General features: G+C 58.3%; 1 protein-coding gene across 1 annotated transcript in view; it reads left to right on the top strand.

Annotated features, from left to right (window-relative positions):
- The window catches only part of CNTFR (ciliary neurotrophic factor receptor), a 39,317-nt gene extending 14,534 nt beyond the window's left edge, over positions 1-24,783 (top strand). The window contains exons 3-10 of the mRNA XM_082657426.1: positions 6,660-6,744; positions 10,834-11,067; positions 18,323-18,440; positions 18,614-18,780; positions 19,829-19,992; positions 23,375-23,555; positions 23,903-24,071; positions 24,163-24,783. Coding sequence (XP_082513552.1) covers positions 6,660-6,744; positions 10,834-11,067; positions 18,323-18,440; positions 18,614-18,780; positions 19,829-19,992; positions 23,375-23,555; positions 23,903-24,071; position 24,163 — 1,119 coding nt within the window. The 3' untranslated portion in view covers positions 24,164-24,783. The remainder of the gene's footprint in view (positions 1-6,659; positions 6,745-10,833; positions 11,068-18,322; positions 18,441-18,613; positions 18,781-19,828; positions 19,993-23,374; positions 23,556-23,902; positions 24,072-24,162) is intronic.
- The last annotated feature ends 455 nt before the right edge of the window (positions 24,784-25,238 follow it).

Below are 25,238 nucleotides of genomic sequence, written 5' to 3'. Positions count from 1 at the left end.
AGGGGTGGGGTGTAGTGGGAGATGCTGAGGCAAATAGGTCTTTGTCCCAGCCCCCAAGTCTGGAAAGCTATTCTGTCCATCCTTCTGTCTCCATGGAGGGCTCAGCAGCCTCCTTCCTGCCCCTGCCTCATCTGCTGCGAGCCCACTCCCCTGTTGGCGGAGGGAGGTCTCAGTCAACCCTGTTGCTCTGCCCATCCCCTGCCTTTCATGGAGTTCTTCCAGCTGTCTAACCTCCTGCTGCAGCATCTGTCCCTCCAAGAAGGCCAGCCCCCAAGCCCCCACTCCCCCTAGACTTAACCCGACTGGTGTGTGGGCCTTTTCTGGATAGAGGGATCCTCCTGATTCTTCTAGAAGCCACAAGGGATTCTGGACTGGGGTTACGGGATGAGGGATTTGGAGCTTGCACCTCAGGTGCTGTGAAGCTATCCAGAGCCCATGTGCCCAAAGGGAGGATATGAACTTATCTGCCCCTTCCTGCTTCCCATTTGAGAGGCAGGGGGCTGGATCAGATGACTTTTGAGGGAGAAAGCCCAGACCTTTTGCACCGAGAGGGCTGCTTAAGTCCAGGCCTGCATATGTGAGCATATACAAGCCGGTGCCCAGGTCATCAGGCAGCATGCAGGGCCCCGAGTGGGGCTCCACATGTGCGCACGGCTGGTGGGATTCAGACACCCATCTCCCCAGGACACCTCCCAGCTGCCCAGCCAGGCCCGTCATATGGGAGGCCCGCAACACGCCCGCACACACGTGCAGCAGGGCACGCACATGCTGATCTCAGGGTCCCCACGGTGCAAGAGGCTGGGGGGTGGGGGGTTTGAGCGCTCAGAGTCCGGGCTGCTGCCAAAATCCATCGGAATCTTGTCCCCCCCCCAGGCCCCCATCTCCGGCTGTGGAGGTCACAACAGCAGGTGCGGATACCCCCCCCAACTCACTCACATTGGGCCGCCTCCTTTTCCACAGCCTCAGCCAGAGGCTGGAGCTGGGGGACCGCTCCCCCTGCCTCCCTCCTGGCCCCCCTCCTGCTGGTGCTCAGCTTCTCCTGCCCCCTTCTGCGGGGGAGGGGGGGCATATGTTTGGGTGGGGTCCTTTCCCCTGAGCATGGGGGCTTGCTCCTGGAGCGGGTGGGGATGGGTAGCCCAGGAGGAGATACGGCTTGAGTCCTAAACCCAGGCATGGCTTCTGGGTCCTGTGCCACTTAGGGTGGGGGCACTGAGAGCTGAGAGGAGGGCCAGGTCTGGATTCAGAGAGAAAGGAGGAAGAGACAGGGGGAGACACCGTGGGGAGTAGGAGGCTGCCCCGTGGCCAGCCGGCCCCAGCCCAGGAGCTGGCCCCTGACCCAGGCCCGCCCCCTCCCCCATGGGGGGCCTGCTGGGCCAGCTGCCAGGGGCCAGGCCTCCATCCTTGGCCTCCGCCCCACCCCCAGCCTCTGGACCGCTCAGGCCTCTGCCCCCCCCACCGCCCACGCTGTCCAGGCTGCCTAGGCCTGGTGGGATCTGGGGGCCTCCTGGCCTCAGCCCCTCCTCCCCATCCTGGAGCTTCCTGCCCGCCCAGACTGTCTCTCCCAGCCGCCCCCTCAGCCAGCACTGTTCCTCCCTGTCCACCATGTCCTTGTCCCTGTCTCTGCCCCTGCCCTGTCTTTCATTTTCCTTCTCTGTCTCCAAGTGTAGGTGTCTGTCTTCCCCCATCCTAATTCCTCTGCAGGTCTGAGGCCCCTAGAGTTTCCTAGGCCTTTGAATCAGCGGGTCGTCCTGCCCTGGGTTCTTGCCTCATTCCCAGGATGCATCTTCTAGGGCTGTGGTAGGGAGAGAAGAAGGGGATGAGGCCCCAACACAGAGTGCCTTTTCCCTTACCCTGGGGGATCCTGGAGTCTGGGGTTGCCAAGGGAGACTGGAAGCTATGGAGATGTCACCTTGGCCCCTGCTGTGGGCCAGATGCCCTCCCTCAGAGGGATGCTTCTGACCTCACCCCAGCCCCAGGCCGAGGGGGGTGGGGTCCAGGCCAGTGACCTTCATTGGATCTCAGTTTCTCGGAGGTACCACGTGGGGCCTCCCCATTCATTCATTGTCCAGGCCAGATTGAACCTACCTGACCCTCAACACACCCACACCAACCAGCACCCTGAAGCCCGAAGCTCAGAACACGCTATTGCACGTCGACACACACACAGTCAGAGCTGGGCCCCAGGCAGTGGTGCCCAGAACCCCCAGTCCCATCCTGGATGTGGCAGGGGTTCCCCAGGGTTGGGCTGAATAACTTAATGCGGGGGTGAATAGAGGCTTTCCCAGACTCACACTTCCCTTTCTTAGGTTTTGCCTTCAGCTGGGCAGGGGCTGAGGGTTGAGGTGCAGGGCACCTGAGCTCCTGCTGGGGCTGGCAAAAGGGGTCTTGGGCCCTGGATCCTAAGCCAGAAACTGGGTAGTTGAGGTCCTTGATCTGGAACACATCACTGTGTCAGTGTCCCTGCTGGCGACTGTCAGCCTCCGTGGTGTCAGCGTTACTGAGGGCTGGTGTTACTCTGCGTGACTGTCCATCTTACTGAGTCTGCCAACATCCCTGTGTCACTGTGGATGTCACTGTCATTGTTAGCCTATGTGACTGTCAGTCTCATTGCATCTTTGATTCTGAGGTTACTGTCATTGTGACTGTGTCAGTGTCAACAGGTTTCATTGCCTTGTTTGTTGATGTCATTGTGTGTGGCTGTCACTCACTGCATCATTGTCACTGTGGTGACTGTCATTATCCCTGTGTGTCATTGTCAACTGTGCAACTGTGTAATTTTCACTGGGTGGTGTTGTCAGTGTGTAATGTCTTTGTGTCATGGTGGAACAGTGACAGTAAGTTGGGGGCCCAGGGTTGTCTCTTGATGTGTCACATGTGTGTGTGTATGTGTGTGGCAACACTGTGGGGTTCTGTGTCAGGAGAGGTGCTGGGCTTCTGTTTACAAGGGATTTGGGCTGCTGGGCACTTGCTAGTGGGGTGCCCTCTGTTCCCTCCTCATTTCTGCGTCTGGGGCTGGCGGCCAGGCTGGGCCTCTGGAAGGGTCTGCAAGGAGCCTGGGCCAGTTTGCATAGCCCTCATCTGGGGCTTTATGGGATTTAGGCTCCAGATCTATCCCAGAGCCATGGGGTGTGGACTTGGAACGTTCCTGGGAAAGATGCTCTTTGCCCTGGGATGGGTGGCCTGAGGTGAGCCAGGGTAGGGCAGAGGTGTAGCTTGGATGCCTCTGGCCTCAGCTTCCCTACCAGGGAATGGGTCCAGCGGGGACTTGGAGGGAAGAGGGAAGTGAATTGGCCTGGGGCCCCCTGGACCTGCAGGTGGGATGGGATGGGGGTTTTGTCCGCCCTTATGCCCTGGGGGCTGGGCTCCTGGATTCATAGGCAGAAGCCCTCCCGCCCCCAGGAAGCCCTGCTCTTGTCTCAGATCAAGCAGCACTGCTGCACTGATGGCATCCTCTCCTCACACTGCAGGAGGTGGGTGGGCTTGGAGAGATGCTCTAGGTGGGCACAGAGACCCTGTTGGGGTCTCTGTCACTCTCTCTGGGTCTGTCTCTCCCTCTGTCCTTGAATCTCTGCCCATCTCCTATGCTCCCTGTCTCTCTTCCTGTGGCTCTTCTTCCATTTCTCCCTGTCTTGTTCTTTTCTTGTCCCTCAGGGTCTCTGCTCACTGCTTTCCCTCTCTCCTTGCCTCTCTGTTCCCCCTTCCCTGGGTCTCTCCCTTTTCTGGGTGTCCCCAACCGTGCAGCATCTGTCGTGGTACCCCATCCCCCCTCTCTGCAGCGCTTGCTTTCAGCAGCGCCCGTCTCCCATGGCTGCAGCCCCGTTGGCCCGGGGCCCGGCCCTTACAGTAACTCATCGGGCTGATGGAGGCGACTTTGATGAAGAAGCCTCCCCTCCCCCTGTGAGGACCCGAGAGTGTGTGTGTGTGTGTGTGTGTGTGTGTGTGTGTGTGTGTGTTTGCTTGTATGCCTTACACTCATGCCAGGCCATCTCCTCACCCACATGGCCCTCCCAACTGGGACCAGGAAGGAGCAGGGAGCAGAGGACCACCCTGTCCCTCTACTCCCATTCTGTGATCTAACCTCTGTCCACTCTGCCTGGTTCCTCTCCCATGTGGTGGGCAGTGGGCTGGCTCTGAGGAGACGGCATGGGTGGACGGCAGAGAGGGTCGGGGAGGGTCTGAGGGCGCCCTGCAGGGGTTGAGCTGGGGAACCACATAGGCCTCCAGCCTCCTATCTCCCTTTCTCCAGCCCCAGCTCTGAGTTTGGCACTGGTTCATCCTGGGTTCGTTTGCTCTGAGTTTAGCACTGGTTCATCCTGGGTTTGGTTGCTCTGAGTTTAGCAGTGGTTCATCCTGGGTTCGTTTGCTCTGAGTTTAACACTGGTTCATCCTGGGTTCGGTTGCTCTGAGTTTAGCAGTGGTTCATCCTGGGTTCGTTTGCTCTGAGTTTGGCACTGGTTCATCCTGGGTTCATTTGCTCTGAGTTTAGCACTGGTTCATTCTGGGTTCCTTTCTTCGCCCCACCACTTGCTGACTGTGACTTTGGCCATTGTCTTACCCTCCTAGGCCTGAGGAGTAGCTAAAGATGGGGGAGTGGCAGAGGGTCAGGAGCTAGGCCAGGTGGTAGCAAAGGCCTCAGGGGTCACAGATGTGGGAGGGGTAGCCGAGGCCAGTTGGGGCCTAGAGAGATGAGCTGTGCCAGGGAGGGGCAGCCAGAGCTCCTGCGGCTGTAGCTGGAGGAGCACCAGGTGCAGAGGGGAGGGCTCGCCTGGTGAGGGGCGAGTGTAGCAGTGGGTAGGCAGGAGCCCTTCCCATAAAGGAGGCCCTGGAAGTCAGATTTCTCTCCGGCTCCCCCACCCGCCACTCCAGGCTGACGGCCACACTCGTCTCCCCTGCTGTAGCTCTGTCTGCAGTGTCTCTGGCTGTTTGTCTGGCAGTGTGTCCGACTGTGTGCCTGCATGCCCCTGGCAGTGTTTTGAGTGGTATGGCTACTTCCTGACTGAGCATCTGACTGTGTCTCTGGCTCTCTCAGTGGCAGTTTTCCTGGGTGTATGCCTGTTTGTGTCTATCAGTTCCTCTGGTATTTCTCTGCCTGTGTGTCAGGCAGTTTCTCTGGCATGGTTTCTGACAGTGTCTCTGGCTCTCCGGCTCTGTTGCTGATGGTTTCTCTGCCTGTGCTGCTTACTCTTTCTCTGATATGTCTGCCTGCGTCTGGCCGAGTCTTTCACAGGGTTTCTTGCGGGCCCTTTGGCTGTGTGTTGGCCGTGTTTCTGGCCGGTTATCTGGTTTGTCTACCTGTTTCTCTGGCTTTGTCTGATCGTGCCCGACACAGTCTCTCCAGTCTGTGTGTGGGCTCTTTTCCTGGGGCTCTGTCTCTTGTTTTGGGCAGTGTCTCTGGCTAGTGTCTTTGCTGTGTGTCTGGCTGTACCTCTGGTAGTGGCCGTGGTTGAGTGTCTGGCAGTGTCCCTCTCTGGATCTCTGCTTCTGTCTTGCTGACAGTCCCCCTCTCTCCTCAGACTGGGGCAGGAGAATCAGGTTTGGAACCTTTCCTGCAGGAAATAGTTATTTCCCTGCCCTCAGGTATGGGCATGTGCTGGGGTGGAGTGGGGTGAGGGCAGCTGGACCCATCCCAGGAAGCAGGACAGCAGGTAGGGGGGCCACTGGATCCATCCTGGCTTCTGGGAACATGTCCTGAGTGTGCTTTGTGTTCCCACATGGGAGCGTGTAGACACTGATGCATATCTGCTGGGCTGGGGCTCCCAGGCTCCTGGGCTGAAGGACGGGCTGTGGTCCCTGACAGGGAAAACCCCTCATCCTTCTCATGATCCTTAGTGTCCACTAAAGCAAAAGCCACATCTGACCTGGTCACAATGTACCACTGCCCTGGTACCCTGCTGCTCTGTGAACTTCCCAGAGCCCAGTGGGGCAAGACTCACCCGGGGATGGGGGTGGGTGGGGGGAACATGGCAGGGGCAGATCCGAGGGGCTCTCTCCCCAGGAGCGTGGCAGGCGGCCTTTTCTTCAAGGCAATTTGGAGAAGTGTAGACCTCCAATCAAGTTAGAACATCACCCTTTCAGTTTGTGATGTTTATAGCTAATTAGCTAACCTTACCAGTGAAGTTATTTTTTTCCTAGAAAAATGGCCCTAGCATTACCAGTGATCTGTAACCCATCCTGCCTCCAGCGGCTGTAATGAACAACAAACCATTGTAGGTTGCCTTCTACCATCTTCGCAGACCTCTGCCTACAGATGCCAATAATGTTTTCTGTTGCTTGAAGAGGATCCTGAGCCCCATTAAGAAGGGCATTTGGGGGCTTCCCTGGTGGCGCAGTGGTTGAGAGTCCGCCTGCCGATGCAGGGGACGCGGGTTCATGCCCTGGTCCGGGAGGATCCCACATGCCGCGGAGTGGCTGGGCCCGTGAGCCATGGCCGCTGAGCCTGCGCGTCCGCAGCCTGTGCTCCGCAACGGGAGAGGCCACAGCAGTGAGAGGCCCGCATACAGCAAAAAAAAAAAAAAAAAAAGAAGAGCATTTGGGGTCAAGGTGCCCTGGCCCTGGGACTGGGGTTTCCCAGTCTTGCCTGAGAGGAGTGGGGGCTCCCCAGGAGGCTCCTGCCTCGGCTGATGCTGCCCCTTTCCCCGCCGCCCACTCTTTCCCAACAGATGGCTGTTCCTGTCCCGTGGGCCTGTTGTGCCGTGCTTGCTGCTGCCGCTGCCGTGGTCTACGCCCAGAGACACAGTCCACAGGGTGAGTGCTGGGTGGGGGAGCTCCCTGCTGACCCCCTCTGGGAACTGAGCGTGAACCCTCCCCAGCATAGCTGTACTCACCCACCCCAGAGCCACGTACTGCCGTAGGCTGGCATCGTCACACGTGAACATGAGTCATGTGACACTGATATACGGGGTGACCCACTGATGTCGTCCCGTAAACACAGTCCCCCAGTCACTCCTGGGCGGTCTCATGCTGATGGTATCTCTGGCTTGAGATGATCTGTCCCTCTGCCCACTAGCACTGATACAAGGTACAGGTGGGTGGGATGGGAGTTGGGGGCAGCTAGGGGTAGGGCCCTGTACGGTATCTGGTGAAATGGGGTCCCCTCGGATTTATGGGGGTGCAGTGGGAGGCACTGAGACAGTGGGTAAGAATATTTCTCCTATCCCAGAAGGAATACAGGGACAGAGGTGGTAGACTGAGAACAAGGTGTGGGGATGGGCAGGGTGACGAGTGGGAGAGGGCTGGCACATCGAGGAAGGGGCCCAGTCAGTGAGCTGGGTTGGCTGGAGGGGGCAGGGATCGCTCAGGCTGCGCCACTGGCAGCCTCCTGCCCTTCCCCTACCACCTGTCCAGTGAGTACTGAGTCCTCACACTCCACGGGGCAAGGAGCTGCACCCCTGCTGGGAAACTTTACCACTAGCCCTTCTGCGTCTGAGGCAGCACCTCAGACAGCCACGTCAGTACGAGGTCTGACCTCGAAACTCCTTGAACGAGGGAGGCTCCAAGTGTAGGGAGCTTCCCCCTTGGTTGTGTCCTGCCCCCCACCTCAGTTGGCTCAGGTAGAGGCAGAGAAGGTGGGGGCATCTCTGGGGCCCAGGCGCAGAGCAGACCCTAATGGCTGAGCTCCATGACCCTCAAGGCTGTGGGTTCAAGGAGAGCAGTAGGTCGAGGCTCCTGTGGCCTCTTCCTCATGAGCCCAGCACCGAGGCCCAGAGAGAGCCTGGCCTGCCCCAGGGCTGCTCCGCAGTGGGCAGGGACTGAAGGGACCACCAGGCCAGCCCATCGACCCCCACCTGCAGTCGGCCTGCCTGGGGCTTCTGTGCTGACCAGACCAGCCTAGGCCCGCCAGCGGTCTTTCCCGTTGGCCTCGCCCCTGCCCTGTGTGTGGGCGTAGGCAGCATCTCTGAGAGTGTGAGACTGTCCTTGTGCGTTAGACTGTGTTCTTGTGTGAGCGAGACTGTCCCTGTTTGGGTGTGTTTCTCTGTGTAGTTATATCCTTGTGGGCTGTGCCCTGTGTGTGACATAGTTGATGTGTGACCGTGGCCTTTGTGGGGTTGTGTCCTTGTGGTTTAGACTGTACCCCATGTGTGATAGTTTGTTAGTTTCTCTTTGTTTCTGTCTCTTCGTGTGTTCGTGTCCCTGTTAAACTGTCTCTCTGTGTGTGAGACCATGTCCCCATGTGACAGTGCCCTTCCTGTGCATGCACGTGACCTTTTATCAGGTGTTACCGTCCCTGAAGTGGGACAGTGTCCCTGCGTAGCTGTGACCTTGTGGATGGTTGTCTTGGGTGTGCTTTTTCTTCTTTGTGGTGACTGTCTTCATCCTGTGTGTGGTGATGTGAAGTTGCTTAGGACGCCTGGGGGGACTGTTTCCGGCGTGTGGTCCCCATGTGAGCCCATGTGCACAGGTGTGAGGGAGCTGTCAGCTCTATCCCTGTGTGTTTTCGATGTCCATGACCTCATCCTGTCTCTGTCTCTTATCCTGGCTTCTAACAACCTTTTCACAGCTGATTCCTTTGGAGCATTTGTCACCGCGTCAGGGCCAAGAACCCCATCCTCCCCCTGCTGCTTGATTTAATTTCTGAAATGGACAGCACATCAGTAGGGGCACCCACGGGGTGGGAGGAAAGCTGTCCAGAGACAAAGGATTAAATCACTGCCATCTTTGGAGCTGTTGCATGGCTGTGTGTATTGTAGCAGTTGTGGCACTGTGTGATTGTCATGTCACATTACCCCCTCTGCCTCTGCGTTGTGGCCTGTAGTTGTCATCTGTCATTGTGTTGTCATTTTTTCATTCCAGCCCTGCCCTTACATGGTTGGTTTGTCACTGTTGTCAGGTTGTGTTTCCGTTTCCTTTGTGAGGCAGACAGGGTTCCCCACGTGTTACCCCACTGCCATTGCATTCGTTGTGCTGTTGGGTTGGTTTCCTCATCTTGCGGCTTGTACCTGCCCCCCAGTATTAAAGGCCCATACTGGGGCCGTGTTAGTTCTGAGCTGCTGTTGGTCAGTGTCGATGTGTTGCTGCTGGGACCGTGTTGGCCACGCCCCCTCCACAGCGGTCAGCCGCTGGATGCAGTCTCTCTGCTGGGGCGGGGGTGGGGGGGGCGGGCGGTGTGTGTGCAGAGAGAGGGGCTTGGCGTGATTCCTGGAAGCTCCAGGTTTTTGGGAGGGAGGCTGGAGGGGGGCTCCGTGGCTAGGGCTGGTGGACTGGGGGGGCTCTATGGCTTGAGCCGTGGACACTGGGCCTCTGGTCAGAGGGAGGCCCCCAGTCAGTCTCTGGTCCAGCCTCACAGCTGTGGCCTCCAAGGCCCCCCGGCCACCACCCTTCCGCCTGTTCATCCTCTGTTCGGCTGGTCCAGGCCCCACAGACGAGTGGTCAGGTCTGGCTGGGTTTCCTGCTTCCCTCTCCTTTGACAGGGACAGAGAGGCTCAGAGAGGGGTGAGACAGAGACAGGCAGCGGGGGAGAGAGCTGGAGATACAGAGAGATCCCCGGCCCAGGGAGGGTGACCGAGGCAGCAAACAGGGACAGATGTTTCAGCACAGAGAAAAGCAGAACTGGGGAGGGGTCTATAAAGGAGGGAAGGGGGCGGCGGCATGGGGCCGGGGGCGGGGTGGGGTGGGGTATCCCTACCCCCTGCAGTCCTGGTGGTGTTAACAAGTCTAATTAAGAGGCCACTGGCCCAACTTAATTGGCTCGTTAACAGGAATTGCCTCTGAAAATCCCCCAGCTAGGCAGGGTGGCTCTCTGGAGGGGAAATGTGAAGGAGTGTTAACAAGGCATAGCTGCCACCACCACCCCGCCCCCTCCCCCTCGCTCTGCCCCGCCCACCCTCACTCCACAGATCTGGCTGGGACCAGGGAAGCATCTGTCCTTCCAGGCCTGGGGGGCAGGATGAGGAGGGTAGGTTCGCATCTCCTGGTGCCCGCTTCTCTGGGGCTGTCTGTAGAACCGGTGCCTTAGACTTCCTCTGTCCCACTCGCCCCCCCCACCTAGCGCTGCCTCTCGACAGGTGCTCCCTCCGGCCCTTCCACTCCAGTCTCCTGGGCTCTGTCCATCACGCCTGGGTTGCCGAGGCCGGGGCTGGGGTTTGCTTTTGCCTCTGACAGGCCCCTCCTGGGGGCAAGAGAGGAATGGTCAGAGAGCTCCCTCAGTCCCAGCACTCCCCGACCCACACCCTGAGCAGTTCCTGCCTCATGATGATGTTGACAGCTGCTAGGAGTTCCCTAGGGCTCCTGTCCAGGACCCTGCCCATTCTCCCTTCTCCTGCTGCTGCCCCAGCCCTGTGTGGTTGGGAGCGGGGGACTTGTCAGGGACTCAGAGTCAGGGAGAGGGAGAGAGGCAGGACAGAAAGACGAGGATGGGGAAGATGAAGAGATGGGAAGAGACAGAGGGAGGAGTTCAGGAGAGGGGCCCCTCAGCCCCAGCTTGCCTGGGTAGCAGATGTCAGTGACTGGAGCTGGGCCTGTTGGTGGCAAGACGTTGGGGTCATGGGGGTCAGGAAAACTTTTAAAAGGACCTGGGGACTGGAGGTGAACTGGGTCTTCTCTCCCAGCATGCTACACAAACTCTCTACACATACACACACACACACAGTCCCCAGACGTGCACACACACGTACGAATTTGGAGGCACTCACATGCCTGTACCCTTGTACGGCCGCACAGGAATTTTGCATACCCCTCATCTCCCCAGGACACTCACACCGTGAGACTCATAGCGTCTCGGCCTGGACTCCTCACTTTTGCACATTCACGGGCTCTCATCCGTGCACGTTTGCCTGGGGGTCCTGGGCGGGGCTGTGACCTGTGGCTTTTGCCTTGTGCCCTCCCCGGCCCCCACAGAGACACCCCACGTGCAGTACGAACGCCTGGGCTCAGACGTGACTCTGCCGTGTGGGACGGCGAACTGGGATGCAGCTGTGACGTGGCGGGTGAATGGGACAGACCTGGCCCCTGACCTGCTCAACGGCTCTCAGCTCGTGCTCCGTGGCCTGGAACTGGGCCACAGCGGCCTCTACGCCTGCTTCCACCGCGACTCCTGGCACCTGCGCCACCAAGTCCTCCTAAATGTGGGCTGTAAGTGTTACTCCCAGCACCCCTCATTTGACCTCCCACTTCACTCAAGGGCGTTGTCCACGAGGCCCAGACCCTTGGCCCGGTTCAAAGCCCCTTCCTGGTGGTAGTGGTGGAGGCCCTGACCCTTGCCCTCTGATCCTATTTGAGCCTGCTCTTCTGACCTCTGAGCCCAGTCTCACCCCGAGTGCGGACCCCTGGCATTTTGCACTTGTATCCACCCCCACTGGAGATCTTTGAGATCCTAAAATCCTGTTCCCTATGACAAGATGGGCACAGGAGGGCTGGCAGGCATGGCCCACCTGGGGCCTGGTGGGGAAGAATCCTAGAGTCACAGCTCCGAGCTGGAGTGGCCTCACTCCACTGTGTCCTCTCACAGGGTCTGGCCCTGAGGACCTTAGGGAAGAAAATGGGGTATACGGTTATGCAGGTAGAGGTGTGGCACTCTGGGAAGCTCCAGGGAAGAAGGAGGGCTTCCTGGAGTGTGAAGCACATGGAGACTTGGAAGATTTGGAAGAAACACTGAAAAAGTTCTTTCTGGCAGAGAGCTGAGTGTGACCATAGGTTTCAGAGGCTGGGAGGGCATGAAAAGGCCACTTGGGTTGGTATAAATGGCAGAAGGTTGCTGAAGGAGGGGACGGGGCAGATCATGATCCTAGAAGCTGGGGAGTGACACGATCAGAGTCATGTTAAAAGGTCCCTCTCTCTGTGCTGAGGGGAGGCAGGTGGATGGGCAAAGGCAGGGCCAGGAAGGAGGCTGTTGCTGGGATGCGGGAGAGATGAGGGGGACCTAGGACCGGGGCATAGAGTTGGGGAAGTTGAGAGGGGGTGATTGGACCTCCAGGAGTTGGTGATGGATTGGAGGTAGGGAGGACAGGAGAATAGAAAGGGGGAGGAGTCAAGACAGCTGGTGGTACCAGTCGCTGCAACAGAGACAAGGTGGAAGGGTCAGCTGGAGGAGGAGATGGCGTGTTCCGTTTACACGGTGTCTCAGTTTTGGTTTCCCTAGAATCAGGTGAGAGTTTGCATACAGGTGGTCTATTTGGCAGGTGACAGAAACATCACAAGGGAATGGGAAAGTGATAGAAAAGGAAGTTAAGCTAGCCATTAAAGGGGGAGTTATCTAGCCACTGCTTCTGGGCAACTGGCGCTTAACCCGCTGGGGGAGCCCTGGGAGCCGAGGCAGAATGTGTGCCTCAGAGTTCTCCTGCCTGGGGAGTGCGGGGCCTCAGATGCTTATACACTAAGGGGTCAGGGTGGGGCTGCTTTAATTCCCCAGCACTTTTGGCCTGATGCCCTGACAGGCAATGCAGGTTTTGGTGGCCAAAGAAAGCTCTGAGGCAAATAACTGCAGAAGCGGTCAGCGGGTACGGGTGAGGGATCTGCGGCACCACCATCTGCTGTAGACATGTTGGGTTGTGGTCCCCGGGGGACAGCCGGGAGTTGATGGCTGGTAGCCAGTGAATCTAAGGGTCTGGGACTCGGGGAGAGAGGCCTGTGCTGGAGATGGGAATTTGGGGGGGGGTTGTCAGCATTAACTCTCTGGGAGGGGGTGAGATGGCCAAGGGTGAGATTGTGGGGTAAGGAGAGAAGAGGACCCAGAACCCAGCCCTGAAGACCATCACTGTAAAAGGGGTTGATGGAAGAAACGAGCCACAAAAAGAGATGAAAGATCACAAGGAGCCAGCAGGAAGGTAGAAGGAAGAGCAGGTGAGTGTGATTCCGAGGAGGCATTTGCAGAATCGGGACAGTGAGGTTATCAGTGTTGCTGGCGGTCGTCTGGGCAGGCCTCTGGAGCTCAGCCAGGGGCACCAACTGACAGAGTAAATACTCTGAAAATAGTTTCTTTTCTTCTTGAGCCAAGGATTCAAGCTTCTCCGGCCTCATCCCACTTGGGTGATGCACCCCACTGTCTGAAGATGGTTTCTTTACTCCTGGGAGATACTGAGGGGAGGAGATGCTTGAGGGACCTGGGAGCAGGCCCTTTCCCCACTATCAGGAGACTGGTGTGGACAACCGTGGGAAATGTTAGGCTGAAGTGTTGCTTGGGGTCCGCCACAACACTGACCCGTCAGTGGGGCTAGAGGAGAGGTACACGTATGTTTTGGTAGGGATGTTCCTTTCCCCACAGAAAAGCTTTTTTATGTGTTTAAACTGGAGAGATGGCAGCATCACGAAACGCCTTAGTTGCAAACCGAGGGTGGAGTGACCCCTGTCGGCCAGCTTGAGATATGCAGGATCAGCCCACCAGAGTCCTCCCTGGCCCACCACAGGGTGTGTTAGAAGTGGACCACGCAGCCTAGCCCTGGGCCCTTACATGGGGAAAAGGCCATATATTGAGTGGCATGCAAGGAGTATGAGGCCAACTTGGTACAAGTCACCCATACCCTTGTCTTCTCAGTTCGAGTCCCAGAAGTCCTCAGGATGGACAAGGCTGGATGTGATGGCTGGGCCTTGGTGGCTCTGGGCCCCCATTCCTGATGACTCGATTTTCTTTGAGAGGTCATTGGAAGGGGATTGGGTCTAGATGTAATGCCTGCAGCCATACCCACAGTTGCCCTTTGTGACCAGAGCCCAGACCTTTTTTTTTTATAAGTTTTTAAATTAATTAATTTATTTATTTATTTATTTTTGGCTGTGTTGGGTCTTCGCAGCAAGCAGGGGCCACTCTTCATCACGGTGCACGGGCCTCTTACTATCGCGGCCTCTCTTAGTTGCGGAGCACAGGCTCCAGACGCACAGGCTCAGTAGTTGAGGCTCACGGGCCTAACTGCTCCACGGCATGTGGGATCTACCCAGACCAGGGCTTGAACCCATGTCCTTTGCATCGGCAGGCAGATTCTCAACCACTGCGCCACCAGGGAAGCCCCAGACCTTTTATATATAGTGCTGACCACTCCCCAGGCCCTGCCTGTCAGAGGAGAGCTGGCCATGAGTTGGCTGTAGCATTAGTTACAGATACTTATCTCTCATTGCCTTGTTTCCTTCTAAAGAGTTGGTCAGAGGAACAGGGGACATTAACCATGATTGTTTCAGTCACTTTATATTAGTAACAAGAGACTGGGTTTGGCAACACTCAATATCAAATTATCCTTCTCGCCAGTGCTCAGAGAACAGGACAGAGCTACCCCTGATTTGTGGGCCATTCAAACTAAAAATTATTCAGTATTTATCCTAAACATGTAAGATTTTCATGTCTCTATTTCCAAGGGAACCTGATCATAAAAATATTCCGTTGGAAGTCCCCTTAACCAGGCTGATCCCTGAACTGCTTCCTCCTGACCCACCTTCCTGCCCTCAGGCAGATGGTCACAACCAGCAAGGAGGCCCCTACCCGGGGTGATGAAAGGATCCCCCACATTAGGAAACAGGATCGCAAGGTTCCTTTTAGTAGCATCCTTTTGTTTCCTTAGACACTGCTAATTCCATGTCATTCTGATTTTAAGCTGAAATAAATCAGAGATTAAGTGACTAATTTTAAATAGACAGTTCTTTGTCCAGTTTTAAAATATTTGTATTTGATGGGTCAGGACAGGAACTCCCGAACCCCTGGTTCAGCATCGCTTCCTCCTCAGCTCTGTTTGGTGGGGAAGGAGAGAGCAGCCTGTGGTTGAAGAAGAAATTGGAGAGAAAAGACGGGTAGAAGGCGGGCATTTAGGAGTCCAGAAGTTGGGGTGCCTTGAGGGATGTCACGAGATAAGGTTAGCACAGGCCGTGGGCCTTGAATGCCAGGCAGGAGGAGGAGTGTGGGTGCGGCCCGGGCAGGGCTGGAGCTGCAAGGGTCACCCCACCCCGCCTGGCCTGATCTGGCCTGGCCAGGGGTGTGGGCAGCCTGCCCCTCCTCCTCTCTGAGCCGGCGGGCAGGTCTCGTGCATGCCGGGGGCTCCAGCCCAGGCGGGCTGGCGAGATGAGAGGAAAAACATGCGGTTTGGTGGGCTGGACATGGAAAAACAAGCCAGTTAGGAAAACAAACAAATCCTGGGCCAGCGGGGGTACACGCACGCATGCACACGCACACACAGCCCCGTGTGGGACTCAGGGACACCCTGCCACGGGCTGATGCTGTCACTTGGGCATCTCAGGAGCCCCCATGGGGGCAACTCAGGAAGTCTGGGCATCCAGGAGCATGCCTGTATGTGATATCATGACACGTATGCGTATGGGCTTTTGCTCACACACAGCCTCTAACACACTCTCACACGGTGTTCAGCTCATACGTGTGCACACACTTGGAATTCTGGGCACCTTCCCACACCCACCATTTGAAAAATGCATTCAGACCTAAGTTCCGTCTCATACGCAGGGTCTCAGGTTTGTAGTCCTGCTGTCACCGTTTCACACACAACAGCGCATTTACACGCATTTGCACGGAGGACCTCAGCCACACAGCCTCACACGTGTAGGCAATCCCTAAGTCACACAGCCTCACCCCGAGCCCCACACAAATGCAGTCACCCGGCCACGCACAGCCAATCGCAGTGACGCTGCTGCGGAGTCCCAGTTACACACAGGAAGCCTCTCGGAGTTACGCACACAGCCTCACAATGGCCGTCTCTTACAAACAGCTTCTCCCCTGACTTGCAGCGCGCTCCCAGCAGGCCTCCTCACTGCATACTGTCCCACAGCCTCACACTTGGTCTCTCTCAGCACCCCCACCTCCGCCCACCCGGCCGCTCAGCTGGGCTCCAGCTGCAGCAAGTCACTCCTTTTCTTCCTTTTCTTTGTTTTTCTTTCCTCCTTTTCCCTCTGAGAAACCTGGTCCCTGTCAGGAAACCCAAGCCCTTCCCTACTCAGGGCCCAGGGCCAGGCAAGAGTAGCCAGATGACAGACAAAGCCCTGCCTGCCCTCCCCCCCGCCCCCCATGACCTGCCCAGTCAGAGAGGGGAACTGGTTTTGGGGGGGATGTCTGAGGGGAGACGGGTCCGAGGGGAGAGAGGACGGTCAGAGGGAAATGGAGGAAACCAGCCAGTGGGGAGGCTGGGCGGGGGCGGGGGCCTGCGGGTCCAGTGCCATGGCCCGCTCTGCCCTCCGAAGAGTCCCAGGTGGCAGGGAGCTGACTCTGCAGGCTTCAGTCCCCCCCCCGCCCCCCGCCCAGTGCCCTTCTCCTTTGAAGCTGGGGGTAAGGGAGGGTGGTGGTAGGAGGGGGCAGTGGAGGCTTCTCAGCCAACCTTGGAATGTCCTTTCCTCCTGGGGTGGCTGCCAACTCCGGCCTGGCCCACAGGCCCCCACGAGGCGCTTCCTGTGTCCTTGCCCCCCCCCCACCATGCCTCTGTGTCCCTGGGCAGATAGGCACGGCGTACGTGAGGCGCGCAGAATGAACATGGAAGAGACACAAGATGGACGTGGGGCCAGGAAGGCTTCCCGGGGGAGGCAGGCGGCAGCGGGCAGAAAGCAGGCTGCCCCTCGTGCAGGCTCAGCTGGCCTCCAGCTCTCCCTTGCAGGCCAGGGGCTGGAGCCACCTCTGCCCACAGCGTAGCCCACGCCACCTGCCACATACAAGCTCCCCTCATGCCTCTCTGACGCCTTCATCTCTCCTGCTGCAAAGCCAGATTGGGCCCTGGGGGTTCGGCCCCAATACATACATACTTCACATATACTGGACGTGTACATGCAGTCACACACAGCCATTCACAATCCCGTGCACACTGGATGGAAGCCCACGGCTCCCCAAGTATCACCACGGCCACTCAGCAAGCGTGGACATGCACTCCCCCTCACCGTCCCTGGCTTATTGAGCTGCCCCCCTCCCATTTCCTGTCCACCTGTCAGGCAGAGGGCGGGGTGGGGGGGCACAGGAGGGAGGTGTCAGTGTCCCTGGAGCCGTGGACGGACATGCCTTGCCTGGGTCAGATCACAGAAGCTGCCTCCTTCCAGGAACCTGAGCCGGCTGTCCTCATGCCTTACCGAATGCCCGAGGGTGGGACAGCTGGTCTAAGTGCTCACAGCAGCAAAAAGAGTGGTAAGACAGCAGAGAGGACTTCCCAAGTATGTGTGTGTGGTCGTGTTGGTGGGTATCCCCGTCCTGGTGTTTAGTACCAGCTCTGGCTTGCTGTGTGACCACAGGTAGGTTCCCATCCCTCTCTGGCCCTCCGCGTTCCCCAGAGTAAAGGCAGGTGCTGACCACATAAAGGGCTGCTTTTTTCTTTTTTAAAATAAATTTATTTATTTATTTATATTTGGCTGTGTTGGGTCTTCGTTGATGCGCTCGGGCTTTCTCTAGTTGTGGCGAGTGGGGGCTACCCTTTGTTGCAGTGCACGGGCTTCTCACTGCAGTGGCTGCTCTTGTTGCGGAGCGCCGGCTCTAGGGTCATGGGCTTCAGTATTTGTGGCACACGGGCTCAGTAGTTGTGGCTCGCAGGTTCTAGAGTGCAGGCTCAGTTGTGGCGCACGGGCTTAGTTGCTCTGCTGCATGTGCGATCTTCCCGGACCAGGGCTCAAACCCATGTCCCCTGCATTGGCAGGTGGATTCTTAACCACTGCATCACCAAGGAAGTTTCCTAAAGGGCTTCCTTAGGGGTCTGTGATGGAGAAGCTGGGGGCTGGGGCTGGGGTGAGGTACACACCAAGGGAACAGCAGCTTCCTCTCTGCACACACATGCAGTCACACATAGACATGTGCTCTGAGAGCCACACACATAGACATTCCTACATACGTACCCACATTCCATCACACGTCACTCATTCACGTCACACACAGACACATATGTGACATGTATGCATATGAACAGCCGCCCAGTGCTGTCGTTCATGTGGAGCCACCAGGCCTGTCCTCGTGTTTCTCATTCTCTCCCGAGGGGAAGCCTGGGATGTCTCTTCTCCAGGGAGTGCACCCTGATCACCCCACCAACCAGAGGACCCGGTCAAGAACCCCCCTTGGCCTCTGTTGCACAATCTTCCTCTGGAAATGGACGCAGTGTGGCAGGAGATTTGGGGCTGGGGCCGATTCCCCCAGACATCACCTCCATCCTGTGATCGATGAGCTGAGGCCTGCAGCCCCCTGCTCCCCACGTTCCCGCCTCCATTGAGCAGGTGGGGGGGCTCTCTCCATACAGCCCTTGTTTTCCTTTAATTAAACATCTGGCTCTCTGTGGCCTGGGAAGCCTCAGACCCTCGCTGACAGCACTCTCCCCCCGCCATCTCTGGCATTGCTGATGGGTTGAAGGGGGAGAGCTGGGGTTCTGGGGCCCACCTGTCCCCACACTAACGCAGGGGACTGGGGGCTCCAAGAATGTCCTGACTGTGCTGTCCTCACCCCCAGTGCCGCCGCGGGAGCCCGTACTCAGCTGCCGCTCCAACACTTATCCCAAGGGCTTCTACTGCAGCTGGCATCTGCCCTCTCCCACCTACATCCCCAACACCTTCAATGTGACTGTGCTGTGAGTAGATGCACCTGTGACCTGGTTCCGACCCTGACCTCTGACCTCTCCCCCGGCCCCCCACCATGCCCTCAGTCCAGACCCTAGCCCAGCCTTGGGCTTGACCTTCCCCCAGCCTCTGCCCTACCCGACCTTGACGTTGGTAACGGTGCCTGGGCTTCATCCTTCCCCAGGCATGGCTCCAAGATTATGGTCTGTGAGAAGGACCCGGCCCTCAAGAACCGCTGCCACATCCGCTACATGCACCTGTTCTCCACCGTCAAGTACAAGGTCTCGATAAGTGTCAGCAACGCTCTGGGCCACAACACCACAGCTATCACCTTCGATGAGTTCACCATTGGTGCGTGGGGAGGGGGCGGGTCCCCGCTGCATGCTCCAGTGGGAGTAAGTGGATGTTTGCCAACGTGTATATGAGCATTGGTGGGGGTGTCCACATTGTGTGCCCAGGTATATGTGGAACGTATAATGTGTACACATGTGCGTGGCATGCATATACCCGTGAACATCTGAGTGGATGTCCTTCACCTGCCGGGGCCAAGAGACCTCTCCAGCGGCTCTTCCCATCGTCTCTCTGGCTCCCAGAGCATGCAGGAGGGGGAGGGGGGCAGGCTGGGCCAGACCCCTGTGCAGCTGCAGCCTCCACTCCCCCCCCTCCACGTTAATGGCTTCCTTACGGCCTGTGATGAACGAGGTGTCAGAACAGGAGACAGGACTGGGACAGATACCGCCCTCCCCCCACCCCCATCCCAGCCAGACCCTCTGCCCGCCCCTGCCCCATCCCAGCCAGACCCTGTGCCTCCGCCTGCCCCCACCCCAGCATGGCTGGATCCCCAGCCAGTCTCTTGCTATGTGAGCTGGGCCCTTAGATGCTCTCATCAGATTCTCAGCCCACTTCCAACCCAGATCTGCAACACCTGTGGAGTGTCTTTTACCTTTGACCCACAAAGCAGCTTCAAACCCAGCCTCTTCCAAGCTAGGCCGTGTCTCAGTTTGGAGCTGGAAAAGTTGAGGTGAAAAGCCAGGCTTGGGGCAGTGTATGATGCTGGTACAGGCTGGGGCGATCCAGGTGATGACGAGGGTAGTGGAAGGGCATGACATAGGCCTGGTAATTGGGGTGCTGGTCATCATGAGGATGGGGTTGATGATGGGATGAAATTTAGGATGTTGATAGCATGAGCTGGTGACAGTGACTGTAGTGACCGTCATTGGTGATGACAGGGATGTGAAAGGTGGAAGTAATGAGATGGTTGTTAATGGTGGTTGCCAAAATGGACAACAGAGAAGAGCGATGATTACTGATGTGCATTGGTTGACATGGTGGCTGGGGTTGACGAAACGGGGTTGTTCCAAGAGATCAGTGTGGTGCTGAAGCTGTGTTTCCTCAACAGTGAAGCCTGACCCTCCAGAAAACGTGGTAGCCCGGCCAGTGCCCAGCAACCCTCGCCGGCTAGAGGTGACATGGCAGACCCCCTCGACCTGGCCTGACCCCGAGTCCTTTCCTCTCAAGTTCTTTCTGCGCTATCGACCCCTCATCCTGGACCAGTGGCAGCATGTGAGTACCCTGCCCAGATCCCGAGAGCCTGAATCAGAGCCACACGGTGTGGGAGGCCCCTGTATCCCTGCTGCCGGCTGTTCCCATGTGAAGCCTGAGGGCAGTCAGAGAGGCTTTCCGGGGGAAAGAAGGGACCAGGTGGGCCTGGAAGGATGGATGGAGCTGAGGGAGGTGTCCTGATCTAAGGTCCTTAGGGGTTCCTGGTGACCCCCATTAGGGCAACAGGAACGCATCTGTCGTTGTGGCGCCGCATGGTAGTGGAGAGAAATGCTGGGAGGCAGATGGCAGGCAGTGTTTCCCTTTTCTTACCTCTGGCTTCAGCCCTGATCAGACATCTCCCTCTTACACTCTGGGCCAGGCTCTGAGCCTGTGCTGGACCCAAGGGGCACGATAGTCCCTGTCCTCAAGGACTCACAGATGGGCTCAAGGGGTCAGAATCAGGCAATAGAGTCAAGCTCAATCCAGGGTGTGAGCTCAGGCCGTGATTAGTGTCATGGCTCCCCAAAGTCAAGTCCACCTTAGAGGTCAGCTTAAAGTTATGGGTCAGAAGGTGGTCTGGACCGGGAACGAAGCAGTGGACAGGGGGCTGTGGTCTGGGATATTGATCAAGCTACGAGAGTGAGCTCTGGGGAGCAGCCAGGGGCTTGGGGCAGACTTGAGTTTCTCTCTCCTTGAGGGCCCTGGGCCCATAGGGCTGTGGGCTCTATGTGGCCCATAGGGCTGTGGGCTCTATGTGGCCCATAGGGCTGTGGGCTAGGTCTGGGGCTGGGAAGGTGCGCCCTGGGGCAACCCAGGCTGGCACCCAGGGTCAACCTGTGCCCCCACTGCATCCACCTGGTTCCAACCTCATCTCCTCCTGCGCCTCTCCCAGCTGGCCTTTAAAGCGCGTAATTCGATTCCAGGGCGCCTGTCCTGGTTGCAGGCCTGGCTCCCACAAAGGCTGCTTACATGCTCATATGTTCCCTGACAGAGTCCGGAGTCCCTCCCTCCTGGCCAGCTGCCCGCGACTAATGCATCGCTAATAACCAGGGTCTAGTTTCACAAGCCCCCCCCTCCTGCTAACTAGCTACAGGCAGCAGCCCTGCGCGTCGCAGTGCACACGCCTTGCAGTGGACCTGGCACACTGCCTACCACACACACACGGGAACATGCACGCACACACGTGGCCCCCAGCAGGAACCATGCTCCCTACGTGCGTGTGACTAACATGCCAAGGCGACCCACTGGCCTGCACCGTGGGCAGAGCTGACCCCAACGCTGAGGCGGGCAGAGCAAAATATGTGGGCTCTGTGGCAAGAACATGAGTGGCCTGTGGCACAAGTTATCCCTGCTCCATGTCACATTGGTATTGTGGTTGGCTAGATTTATGGCTCTTTTGAACTTGAGTTTTGCTCTGAACAGAATGGACTCTCCCTAGTCCTTAAGCTTGGAGAGAGGCAGGTGTATGATTGGGAGGGGCAGTGGAGGGGAGAGCAGAGAAAAACATCACTTGGATTTTCAGGAGGATGTGAGAGATACAGGTCAGGAATTACACAAGAATGGGCACCGTGAGGTCTGGCAGGGGCTGTCTCAGCATGGACAAGGGGGAGGTGAGTACTGGGACCCAGCATGGGTTCCCTGCATCTTCTGCTCTGGGCCTAACTCAGCAGGAAGGCTGGGAGGGCATGTTTGATGTCTGCTGCCACAGACTGGATGGAGGACTCCTAGGAAAGGCGGATGCCAGCAACTAGGGAATTCCTGACAGTTGTGGAGCCATTCTCTTAAGGGGGTGGATTAAGGGATCAGTGACAACCTAACAAGAAGGGCCCAGGCCTGGGAGATGTGGCTTCCAGGAGGGCACTGTGCTTCTAGGCTACATTCCTAGAGGTATGGTTGGTTGCCCACCGTAAGCCCACCAATGAGGTGGTAATTTGATCTGCTCCCCATGGCCCTCTCCCTTTGGGGAAAGACAGATGTGGAGATCCGGGGGACAGAATCAAAAGAGGAGGCCCGAGGGTCAAATCCTGGGAAGAGGGAGAAGGAGCGGAATGAGCTAGGGCTACTTAGCCAGAGGGGGTTTTTGCAGAGCAGAAGGGGCCTGGGGAACCAGAGGTGGAACTGGGCCCCAACTCCAGGAGAGGGGGGTCTCTGGGGCCCACCGATCTTCCAGGGCTGGGAGTAGAACTTAACTGAGCCCAGATCTGGGCCCAAAATGGCTCTCATACCGACTCTGGCCTTTACCAGTACCTCCTATCTCAGGCTCACAACCCCTGGAGGAACTGGGAGGCTTTCCTGCCCCACTTGGACCCAGCTGCCCACACACGAATCCACATACACACACGCACATGGGCTCACAGACTGTCAGGTCAGGTAGTCTAGACCCTGGTTTTCTTGGGGGAAGAGTGTAACAGGGACCAAAAATGCCCTGAAGCCAGACGTGGCCCAGAGCAGGGGCGGGGGGGGGCCCTCCTCCGCCCCTGCCGGCTGCCCCTGTTTACGAGGCGCCTTAATGAGGCGGCGGGTGCCGCTGAGATGAACCAGAGCCCAGCCTGGGCCTGGGAGGGGCGCCGGACAGGCAGGCCAGCCTGGAGGGTGCGGGGAGACCCTCAGGATGGGGCCGGCCAGGGCAGGGGTGGGGTGGCCATGCCTCCAGGAGGAAATGGAGCAGCTGTCCTGCTGTCCTGCCGCGCCAGGAGCTGCCCCCCCACCCCTTTTCCACCTCAGGCAGGGCGATGACTGTAAGTGAGGCCACCCTGAGGGGGAAACCCCGCCGGGGCCAGGCTGGTGGGTGCACCGGGCATCTGGGAGCCCAGGCTCTGAGCTGGAACCCATGGTAACGACAGAGCTGGCTGAAGTCTCTCTGGTGCTCACCATGTGCCTGAGTCCTCGTTACAACCCTGTGAGAGCGATCATTAACGCCATTTTACAGATGAGGACCGCAGGGCATGTGGAAGTTAGGTAACTTAGTCACCTAGTTAGTAGGGGATGGAGCTAAAATTTGGACTCTGGCAGCCTAGCTCCATGCCTGCGTTTGTAACCTTCCCTTTAAACAGCTCCTTGATGGAGTGGGAGAGGGCAGCACAACATTACGCCTGTCTCACCCCATTCCTCTTGTCGCCTCCAGCTGGAACTGAAGTCGGGGCTGGGCTGGGGCTAGTGAGAGAGCTGGGGTGACAGCAGAGTGAAGACACTGATTAAAGTCCTCCTCACTCTCCCCTCGGGGCATTTCTCATCTCCTTAAAGATCTCCTCCCCCAGGACTGTCTTTGCTCCCTGTTGGTGGGCGGGGTGGGGGGGGTGCGGTCTCCTCCCGGAGAAGTCTTCACTCTCCCAGGGATATTCTCAGTGTCCTCCCCCCAGGGTCCGCCGTCCCTATACACTCCCACCCCGTGATTTGGCTGCAGGTGGAGCTGTCGGATGGCACGGCGCACACCATCACGGACGCCTACGCTGGAAAGGAGTACATCATCCAGGTGGCCGCCAAGGACAATGAGATTGGGACGTGGAGTGACTGGAGTGTGGCCGCCCACGCCACACCCTGGACCGAGGAGCCACGACACCTCACCACCGAGGCCCAGGCCCCCGGTGAGCCCGCCCCCTGGCCTCCCTCCTTCTCCTCCCGGGACTTGGAGCACCTGCCCCAGGGGTCTCCACAGTCTGTGGGGCTGGCGCACTCCCGTCGGTCTGTCCAGCCCCTGCTGTCACTCGTCCTTGCTGTCTGCACATTCTCGGTAGGGGCCTCTGATGGAGGGGGCCTCTGGGTGCCTTGGGGAAGCAAAGACCTGCCTGATGGGTGAGGCAGGGGCTGTCTGACAGGAGAGGCAGCCCTGGTCTGACAGGAGAAGCAGGAGCAGTGTGCCTGTGGACCCCAGATGGAGGTGGGACTCCAGCCCCGGCCCGGCCCGGCTCTGAGTTTCCCCCGTGTTCCCCAGAGACCACGGCCAGCACCACCAGCTCCCTGGCACCCCCGCCTACCACGAAGATCTGTGACCCCGGGGAGCTGGGCAGCGGCGGAGGACCCTCGGCGCCCTTCTTCATCAGTGTCCTTGTCACCCTGGCCCTGGCTGCCGCTGCCGCCGCTGCCGGCAGTCTCCTGATCTGGTAAGTGGAGTGAGGCTGGGTGGTGGAGGGGAGCCCGAGGGGACCCCGACCCCACCCTCTTCCCTCACAGCCTCCTGCCCTGTCCCCCCAGAGCCCGGCATCCCGTGAGGACATGCCAGTGCACCTGCAGAGGAGCAGGAGGCCGGAGCTGAGCCTGAAGACCCTGGTTTCTATTTTGCACACGGGCAGGAGGACCTTCGGCATTCTCTCGAGACACAATTTGTAGAGACCCCGGCAGGCCCGGGCCTGCCGCCCCCCAGCCCCGCCACACCACGCCGGCCCCCCTCCCTGCTCAGGGCAGGGGGCCATGCAGCTAACCCACCCACCAAAGAGCACCCACACCTCCGTCCTAAGCCCTGGGGCTGGGCCCTCCAACGCCAGCGACTCCCAGGAGCCCTTGGGGGGCCTGAGGGGAGCCCCTCACATCACAGTCTCGCCTCCTGTCCCAGCCTCCTGTCTGTTCCAGGGTCTCTGTTGCCACCATCAGATTATAAGCTCCTGGCGCTGGGGGGGCCCAGCCATCCCCTTCCCCCGGCACCCACACTTTTCAGTGCCCCGCCTCCGCCCCTGTTTTGTACGACCCTCCCCTTTTCCTGCTCCTGCCCCGCAGTATTTAATGCCCTGTCAGTCCCCTGTAGTCTGACTCAGTGGTAACTTGCTGTATTTGAATTTTTTACAGATGTATATACGGGGGTGGGGGGTTCTCATTAAACGTCACCATTTCATGAGTCCTTGGACCGGACCCACTTTGGGAGGGTAGCCCTTGTCCAAGGACCTCTCCCCTTCCAGGCCTGGAGAAGGGAAGCAGTTAGAGTTGGAGAGAGACAGCCCTCTCCAGACAGGTGGGGAGAGGCAGCTCAGCTCTCAGGCAGGTGTGTCCGTGGACGGGGCTTCCCGCCTCTTTGGAGGGTAGAGCTCCCTGGAGGCCACGGGCAGAGTTTTGGGGAACGAGGGGTGCCAGTGAGGCAGGTCCCACGCCGGGGGCATCCAGTCATCGCCGGGGGCTACTGAATCCTGGCAGGGCCAAGGTCTGTCAGGGGTCATCTCCGGAGCTGCCTTCCACGGGTGCCCAGGCCTGGCTTTACCCACGGGGCAGAGGTGCAAGAAGGGGAGGAGGCCGGGTTTCATCCTCAGGGTGGAGGGGTTGTCATCCCTGCCATTCAGGAG

The sequence above is a fragment of the Grampus griseus genome (genome assembly GCF_964374135.1).
Source record: "Grampus griseus genome assembly, chromosome: 6".
Taxonomy (NCBI): Eukaryota; Metazoa; Chordata; class Mammalia; order Artiodactyla; family Delphinidae; genus Grampus; species Grampus griseus.
This window is presented reverse-complemented; position numbering and strand designations above follow the sequence as displayed.